The sequence below is a fragment of the Protobothrops mucrosquamatus genome, unplaced genomic scaffold (genome assembly GCF_001527695.2).
Source record: "Protobothrops mucrosquamatus isolate PMUCROS unplaced genomic scaffold, P.Mucros_1.0 scaffold605, whole genome shotgun sequence".
In the NCBI taxonomy this organism is placed as follows: Eukaryota; Metazoa; Chordata; class Lepidosauria; order Squamata; family Viperidae; genus Protobothrops; species Protobothrops mucrosquamatus.
In genome coordinates this window covers 715,482-724,686 of record NW_015386903.1, presented here as the reverse complement: position 1 = coordinate 724,686, position 9,205 = coordinate 715,482, and the positions used below count along the sequence as shown (strand labels likewise).

General features: G+C 45.8%; 1 protein-coding gene across 1 annotated transcript in view; it reads right to left on the bottom strand.

Annotated features, from left to right (window-relative positions):
• Positions 1-3,325: 3,325 nt before the first annotated feature.
• Positions 3,326-9,205, bottom strand: part of ZDHHC1 (zinc finger DHHC-type containing 1) — a 10,995-nt gene continuing 5,115 nt past the window's right edge. The window contains exons 5-10 of the mRNA XM_015817546.1: positions 8,593-8,751; positions 7,580-7,692; positions 6,109-6,194; positions 4,650-4,743; positions 4,357-4,477; positions 3,326-4,091 (exon numbers count right to left, since the gene is read on the bottom strand). Coding sequence (XP_015673032.1) covers positions 3,550-4,091; positions 4,357-4,477; positions 4,650-4,743; positions 6,109-6,194; positions 7,580-7,692; positions 8,593-8,751 — 1,115 coding nt within the window. The 3' untranslated portion in view covers positions 3,326-3,549. The remainder of the gene's footprint in view (positions 4,092-4,356; positions 4,478-4,649; positions 4,744-6,108; positions 6,195-7,579; positions 7,693-8,592; positions 8,752-9,205) is intronic.

The window sequence follows — 9,205 nt, the reverse complement described above, 5'->3', positions numbered from 1 at the left end:
CATTAAAGGGTTGATTTGAGTGTGTGTTGTCGCCGAGGGGGTGGGTGGTTTATTACAGGCAGTCCTCAATTTACAACCACAGTTGAGCCCAAAATTTATGTTGCCCCACTTCATGAATCTTTCTTGTCACAGTGTTAAGTGAACCATTGCAGTTGTTAATTTAGTAACGTGGCTGTAAAGTGCGTATGGCTTCCCCCATTGACTTCGCTTGTCGGAAGGTCGCCCAAGGGGATCGCGTGACCCCGGGACGCCGCGACCGTCGTAAATACGAGTCAGTTGCCAAGCATCCGAATGTAAATCACATTGACCACGGGGATGCTGCAAAGGTCAAAAGTGTGGAAAAGGGGTCATCGGTCACTCTTTTTCACATTGTAACTTTGAACGGACACCAAGAACTGTTGTAAGTCGAGGACTACCTGTACTTCATTATTATTTTACTATTTTTTTTAATTATTTTTCTACATTGTGTTTTTATTCTCTGTACGCCGCCTGGAGTCGCTGTGAGTGTGTAGGCAGTAATATAAGTTATCTAGAATGAATGGATGGATGGATGGATGGATGAAGTCACTGGAAGAAGACACTTCACCAAGTCACGGAAAAGAATTCTTGAAGCAAGGCTAGCTAGTGTGAAGGAAAGGAACACACTGAGCAGGGACCTTAAAAGACAGTCGCTTCTGTGGGATACCCAACTGGCATCGTATAGCCATTTGGGGCAGCTGCTGGATTCTGCTTGGCAGCTGAGCACAGCAGGAGGGCAGAAATGAGACCCCGAGCTGGTTCCGCTGACTGCAATCACAGGCTATAAGCTCAACAAAAGTCGCACAACAGGACAATAACAAGGCTACAGAACCCTAACAACCCAAGACATTGCCATCTCAAGTTTCCAGTGGCATTTTTCTGAATGGTACACTGCTTGGAGCAAGCTGGGGAATATTTCTTCTCTACTATGTTTCTTCAGGTATTAAAACTTGAGTTTCTCTGTTCTGGGACTATATGTGTAATAACTGCTCTCCTAAAAAACGTCAAAGTTATTCCAGCAGCAGCAGCCCAGCAACCAGAGCAGACTATACATTCCAGGATCACAAGCCCGCTGGTGTCACTTCAGATCTATCCCTGTAGCCTCTGGTGCCAAGAGTATGCAGGCACCATGGCTACCCAGATTAATGCAAGCCAATCATACCAAAAGTGTGTCGCACAACGATTCGGATTATGCCCTCTAGAAGCCAAAGGAAAGAGCCAGCACAGACCAGGTTCAATAAATTACCCATGTGGACACTGTCACTGAAGGCATAGCTAGTTGCAGGAAGAGTCTGGGATTGGATTTCTATCTTGCTCCCAAGAGCTCTGAAGAGATGATCTGCCACCTCATTTTCTTGCCGAAAACCATTCCCCACCCATCTTAACTATCCATTGTCTCAAACATAAAGTTACCCATCTCATTCATAGCTTGGCTGCTTTTAAGCCTTAAATGACCCCTGCTTGAACAGAAGGGTATGGATTGCAGAGCGGTTTATATCAATGCTGCCAAATGCTGCAAGATTGACCGTCAAGAGCATTCCTCTGTTTTGGTGGCTAACAGTCTGCATACTTAAAATATCAGTCTGCATCCATACAGGTCCTGCATTACAATCATTTTCAGCCGTTAATCAGCTTCGGTTGTGGGGGTTATTTCTATTATACCGATTCTGTGAAATCCTGCCTTTGTAACGATTTGACAAAACCTATTCTGACATGCAGTAGTAACTCTCCAGAAAGCACACAGAGAGAGAGTTTTTCCAACAGTAGGATCCTTTTGCTCAAAACCCCAGGGTAGTAAAACTGATGCCTACATCCAAAACATGCACATGACTGGCTGAGGAAGCCTGGGAGTTGACGTCCAGACATTTTCAAGCTGCCAAGGCTGAGAAACACTGATCTGTCAGAATCGTTATAGAGGTAGAGCTTGATCAGCTGAAAAGTGTCCTGATCTTCCACCCACAAAATAAGTATGTCATGAGTTACACACATGAAATGCTAGGCTCAGGAGCTAACAAATTGGGTCATCCTGACAAAACTGCTTCTTGTTTCAGCAAATGCAGGGCAGGGGAAAAAGAAAAAGGAGAAGCATTTAGCAAAGAGCATAGAAAAAATATTTATTGAGAACAGAGCTGTTCAAAGCGCTCCATAATATTGCTAAATGAATGTTGGAAGCTACCTTCTATTAGGCCAGGTCACTTGTCCATCTAGTCTTCTATTCTCGACCAGACGTGGCTTCAGAGTCTCAGGCAAAGGTCTTTCCCGCCGATTGCTATTTAATCCTTTTTAACTAGACGTAAGAGAAGAACCTGGAACTTTTGGGATACCAAGCAGGGTCCCTCCCTAAAAGTAAAAAAAATAAGGCCCCCGAAATATCCAAGGAGCCCTGAAACAGACAACTGCCTTGTTGCATTCCTGGCTCCCAGATCTGCCAGAGATGTCTTAGGATGGATCTCCTTACCCAAGATCCATCATGCATTCAAGAGTTTTGGGTTACCACGGAAGAGGTTCTCAAGGGAAGTTGCCCACATGAAGAAACTGGCTCGGATCTCTCCACATGTATGCAAGTGCTCCGCACCAGCCTTTAAAAAAAAACCCCAAACGTGAGGTTGCATTGCAAGGCAAGAATAAGCAGCAGAGAAAAGAGAAAGGGCTAAGCGGAAACAACGCCTTTGGTGTCTGCCTTTCAGACACAAGCACAGAGTAAACGTTTCCCAGAGGGAAGCACAAAGGAGGAGGAGTACTCTTTCCGACTCCCTACTCTGGCTTAGGGCAAGGGTAGGCAACCTTGGCTCTTTTATGACTGGTGGACTTCAACTCCCAGAATTCCCTGAGCCAGCATGGCTCAGCTTGGAAACCTCTCCCTTTCCCCTCAGCGTGACTGGCTCAGGAATTCTGGGAGTTGAAGTCCACCCATCTCCGAGTGGCCAAGGTTGAGAAATACAGGCCTTAGGCCAGGGGTAGGCAACCGTGGCTCTTTTTATGACTCGTGGACTTCAACTCCCAGAATTCCTGAGCCAGTCACGCTGAGGGGAAAGGGAGAGGTTTCCAAGCTGAGCCACGCTGGCTCAGGAATTCTGGGAGTCGAAGTCCACGAGTCATAAAAAGAGCCAAGGTTGCCTTCCCCTGGCTTAGGGGATAGAATAGAGCTCCTTTTGGCTCTCCCAAAGAACTCCGGGGAAGCAGGCCTGCTTTGTTGAGGTCTAATAAAAAAGACCTCAGGTTATAAATCTAAGCATCTGCAAAGCTCATCTTCAAACCCCGGGTATGCCTGTAAAGGAGACTGCTAACTCTACCCTTTGGCTGCCCTCCAGAGGCAAATGATTTATCTTCGTGAACTACCACGGGAAAGGAACTGCCCCGTTTTCCCCGTGAAGACAAGGCATGAATAATAAGCAAAATACCAGCCTGCTCCAGAGAGCAAGACAGATCACTCGAGATTCAATCCATGAACACCAATATATTTGGGAGAGTGAGCAGGCCACACACTATTGCTTCTCTCTCGGCTGTTAGAGCTCTTAGGCCACCAGGCGTCTAGGCTGCTGTCGAACTGGTGGTGCCTGACTCCCAAACGTGGTACTTCTGATCGTCGACGTGCCTTTTGCTGGAACATTTTCTGTGAGAAGGTTCAGACGGCGTCTCGCCAGACCAGAGATTGGGGACGGGAGGCTCCCCGCTACTTCTGCTCACAAACACAGCCGGGACCTTCGGAGACAGTTCCAGCTCTTCGGCTGGCTGGGCCCGGGCTGGCTGAGAGTTCCTGCTTTTGGGGCCGTGCCCTGCAGCATTTCGGTGCTTCTCCCCTGCGCCCTTCGAGGAGGCTGCGGGAAAAGGAAGACGCCGAGTGCCGCTGTTGGAAGCTCCGCTTTTGGCACTGCTCCCCAGACGGGTCTGAGCCACAGGGATCTCCTCCATGGACTCTGCTGACTCGGAGTGATAATCAGCTGGAGGACCTGCAGCTTGGACTGGGCCGGGGCTGCCGGTGGGCACGACGGCTTTAGGAGGGCCGGCTGGTGCCAGGGGGCGGAGGCTGGAAGATGAGGAGGTTGAAGAAGGGGCGGTGGCGATGGACGATTCTGAAAACAAGGGAAGGAGAGGGTAGCAGAAATGGTTACTTCTCTCCTTTTACAGCAATGGGGCTTGTGGGAGATCATGCAAGCGGCAGCAAGGAGCCAGGGAAAAGTTAACAAGTTTTGTACCTTTACTACGTGAAGCTGTTAGAAATACTTGGCTATTCACAAGTCATTTGGCAGCTTTATATTTAAATCTCCAGGATTCTCGCTAGGCAGAAAGGGGTCCCATGAGACCTTTAGGATGGAATTTCTGGGCTGCCGATCTTACCTGACTGTAAAACTGGAAGAGAGGTCCACGGGGCAAGTATCACCTTGGAGTTTTCTTCCAACACAGAGGAGGAAACCTTCTGCAACTTCTTCCGCTTCTTCCTCTTCTTCTTCTTCTGAAGCTGCACAATAAAGCAAAGTGGCACTCATTTAGGATCAATATTACTACACTAGATACAACAAAAGTGCGTAGAGTCAAGGCCATGGTTTTCCCAGTTGCAATGTATGGATGTGAAAGTTGGACCATAAGAAAGGCTGAGCGACAAACAGCAGCTTCGGTTACACAACTCTTACCTGTCGCTGGTCTCCAGACTGCAAATCTGGAAGTTCAGAAGAGGGCATGGTCTTGCTGTCTATGCCATCACTGCGGATACAAAACTTGGGTAGGCTGAAACAGAAGACAAGGCATTGACTCTTCTTCACATACCAGTCAAGCTGAAAAGCTTCCATGTCTAGACCATAAAGATGGCCTGACATTATTAGTTTATTTGAACACCTAGCAGCCATGAGTTGCTTCCTCCCAAGTAGCCTGATGTGAGTCATTGTAGAGGGGCTGGGAAAAGAATGAAGAGCAGAGAAAGGTACCAATGAAGGGACAATGGGCAAGTCAGCTGATAGCTCAGTTCAGAGGTCCCCCATCTTTTGGGCACCAGGGACCGGTTCCATGGACAGAAGTTTTTCCGCGGCCTGGAGGGTGCGTGGTTTTGTGTGCTGCCTGCATCTCACATGATGGGGCTTTGCTTGTTTGTGCGGACCGGTTGCTGGCATGCTGCGGACCGGTACTGGTCCACGGACCGGGGGCTGGGGACCCCTGGCTCAGTTCATAAATAGCAACTTAGCCCAATGAGGAGACATCTCAGAAGTGTTGCAAAATACTCACAGGGACTCCGTTTAAAAAACGAATGTGGGAAAATCCCATCACACTTCCCATAAACTGTATTTATCTTGATCACAGTTCAAGGTGTAAAGTCTGCACAGGTCTTGCTTATGTAAGATTGCCCAGTTGGGGAGGGTTAAAATTTTGGTACAAATAACCGACTTCCCGTTGCTATTACTATACGGATCATCCTAATTTTTAAAAATGCTGGTTTCCCAATTGTCTTCCTTCTCAACTATGTTGCTTTTTTGAACCGGCTAACGAAGGAGGAAGATCCATTGGCCAATGGAGTAAGCAGGGCTTTTTTTTGTCATAGAACGCCCAGAACGGAGTTCCGGCACCTTTTTTGGATGGAACCTTGTAGGGTAGGCAAGGTGGGTCGTATGACGTGTGTGAGTTCCGGCACCTTTTTTTTTTTTTTTTTTTTTTTACAAAAAAAAAGCACTGGGAGTAAGTATGTGAGCCAAAGAAAAAATGGTGGAGAGATTGTGGGCTGGCCACTCCTGATTTCGCCCTAAACATTATCAATTATGAACGAGGCCACATAAAATCCCTTTTTTTTTTTTTGCAGAATTTAGGCCACTCAGTATTATTTAACGTTGCTTTGTTATGACATTTAATGTTGTTTTTATTGCTATTATTTTCTGCTGAATTCTACTCTTAGTGTTGCTGCTGATTTGGTTTTATTACCTCTTCTTATCAACAAAAGCCAAACAGAGATATAGATTCACATTTCTATTTACTGTTAAGAAAGCTGTGTGATTGCTAAGAAGCGTAGAAAATTATATTTAATATAAACTTTACTGTCAATTTCAAAACACATCGCCCACTGTAACAAATTCAGGGAAATCTTAACTTTGCTTTCATTCTACTTACTCTCTCCCAGATGGTAATCCTGATGAGTTCTCCACCTGCACCTCAGGGTTGGTATATCCAAGACTCCCTGCATAAAATTGCATATCCTAAAACAAACAAGCTATTTTAGTAATGGCCTGCTGCAGCCTTTGCACAGACAAAAAATCAGGAGCATTGCCTAGACAAGCCTGATCAGACGGTTGAAAAAACAATTGACCTCCCTCCCTTCAAATTGTTCCTGACCCCAAGGAGACGCATCCCATAATTTAAAGAAGCCTCAGTTTAAATCAGGGGTAGTCAACCTTTGCCAAGCTGGCTCAGGAATTCTGGGAATTGAAGTCCACGAGTCATAAAAGAGCCAAGGTTGACTACCCCTGGTTTAAACCATAGCAGCCTCATATTTGCACGTGATCTTCAAAACAGCTAGAAAGATATGATGATTATTGTGTTGGCCTTGGACTGTGGAAAACATGGCTTAAATACACAGTGGGTGATGCAGATCACGAGGAGACCCTGAGCCAGTTCCTAAATCTCAGCCTTTAGTATGTTGCTACAAGGATATTCTAGGGTGTAGCAAAGTCCACGCATGCTATCTCTGTGCTTCTGGAAACAAAGTACTGCGCTGTTTACTGTTTCTATTTCACTTGATAAAAATGGAATGTTTGAGGAAGGAGTAACAATATCAAGTGCTTAATACATTCTGCTATCACAAATCACTCAGTTTAGCAATTCAGTTTTAGCTTAGGTAGGGTAGCTTTGCTTATGTATCAAGTATTTGCATTCAGCTGTTAGGCTGGTTTATCCAACTGTTCACCTAACAAACAGAACGAGCCAGCCCAGATATGGGCCCTCTTTGGGTGCTGAAGATCTCAGCACGTCCAAATAACTGGATTACTTTCTTAGGCCATATAACCAATTTGATTTCCAAGAAAAGACATTGTGCTGTTCTGAGATTTAATTAGGATGGATCAATTCAAGGGAATTGTCTCTATAGATACTAGGATTGCACAATAGTTTTACTATAATATAAAAAAAAATAATGATTATCTTCTTGCACCAGCTCTCATAATGCACTAGAGCATGGTGACGCAGTGGTTAGAATGTAGTATTGCAGACTAATTCTGCTGACTGCCAGCAGTTCGATTCTCACCAGCTCAAGGTTGACTCGGCCTTCCATCCTTCCGAGGTCGGTAAAATGAGGACCCAGATTGTTGGGGGGGGGGGGGCAATAGGCTGACTCTGTAAACTGCTTAGAGAGGGCTGTAAAGCACTGTGAAGCGGTATACACTGTGAGTAAGTACCATTGCTATTGCTATAACAACAGCATAAAGTCTGTAAGTCCCACCCTATCTCCTACAGTGGGAAAATACATAAGCTCCAGACTTTACAGGTAACAAAATGAAAGCGATGTTCGACGGAAGTATTATGAATGCGTTGCATTCTGGGTGTGTCAGAAATACACCTTTTATTTAAACAAAAGCTGCAGCCTTACCTGAATGGGCCTTGGTGGGGGAGGGTAGAATTCCGGCTGCTTCTCTGGATCCTTCATTTCTTGAGGGGGACGCTGCTGGACAATATATTCATAGGTGGTCATCCGGTGCCACACTAAAGAGAAGGAGCGAAAATTAATTCACTTCAAAATCCCGAGAACAAGACATGAATTAAGACGCTATGATGGAAGAGCTCAAAACGGTGCTTTGGAGGGGGAATAAAAAGACTTTTATCTAAATCAGTGATTTGCTGATTATTAATGAACGAGGTTATACTACAGTCCCTGTTAAATCAGAAATGGTTACGTAACCATTACCTCCAGCTCAGACAAGTAATGTTTGCAGATATGTAACTGAAGTACAGTAATCCAGTTGGATACAATGGCCTAGCCCAGTGGTGGCGAAGCTATGGCACGGGTGCCAGAGGCAGCACTCAGAGCCCTCTCTGTGGGCACGCGCACCGTCGCCCCAGTCCTAGGCCTTCAGCTGGGTTTTATAAAACCTTTTTGCTTTAGGCCTCTGCCACTGTGTGCAAAAAAAAAAAAAAAAGGTTCAATCAATCAGTCAATTTCAACTTCTCGCGGGGAAAAAAAAAGATCTCGCAAAGTTGGAATTGATTGATTGAACTTTTTAGTCCCACCCAGTCTGCCGTTACCACCGCAGCCACGCCCACCCAATGGGCCACGCCCACCCAAATGGCCACACTCAGCCAATGGGCCACACCCACCCGGCAACCGACGATGCATAAGTGGGTTTTGGGTTGTAGTTTGGGCACTCGGGTCTCCAAAAGGTTCGCCATCACTGGTCTAGCCAAATCACTGTCTTCATTGCTTTTCGGGTATGTTGGGCTTCACCTTATTTAATCTTACATAATTGCACAGAAATTTCACTCAAGACAAAATGCTTCTAGCCGCATTCCCACCAAGTATGTGAAAGTGTACAGATGTATGTATGAGGAAGGAAATGCACAGTTTAATTGAAGTGAGGAGGAAAACCAGAAGAAAGGGGTACCTACTGAGATAAATATGAAAGACTAACAGGTGGCCCAACAGGAACAGAGTCAGTAACCCCAGAGTTATCAGTAGACCAGCCAAAGTCAAAATGGCAGGTGCTTTTGTCTTGATTGGAGCAACAGGAAGGAACACAAACCAGACATCTGTTTGGTTCTTCAAGCCTAGAAAAGGAAACAGACCAAAAAGAGAGGAGGAGCTGAATCTTCATCACCCCATATTTGTGCAAATCACTTGAATGGGCTGTCAAGCCTTGGGGCAATATCTAGATTGCCCAAACTTTGGATATCTTTTCTTAGGAAACAAGTGGATAACAGTGATTGATAATCTGGATACTTATCAACACAGTGCTTCTGACCAAGAAGATCAAAGGAGACAAAGGAGAAATTGCCACGATGGGCTAGTTCAGGGGTAGGCAACCTTGGCTCTTTGATGACTCGTGGACTTCAACTCCCAGAATTCCTGAGCCAGCCGTGCTGAGGGGAAAGGGAGAGGTTTCCAAGCTGAGCCATGCTGGCTCAGGAATTCTGGAAGTTGAAGTCCACGAGTCATGAAGGGGACAAAGTTTTCCTCATGCTGGCTCAGGAATTCTGGGAGTTGAAGTCCACGAGTCATGAA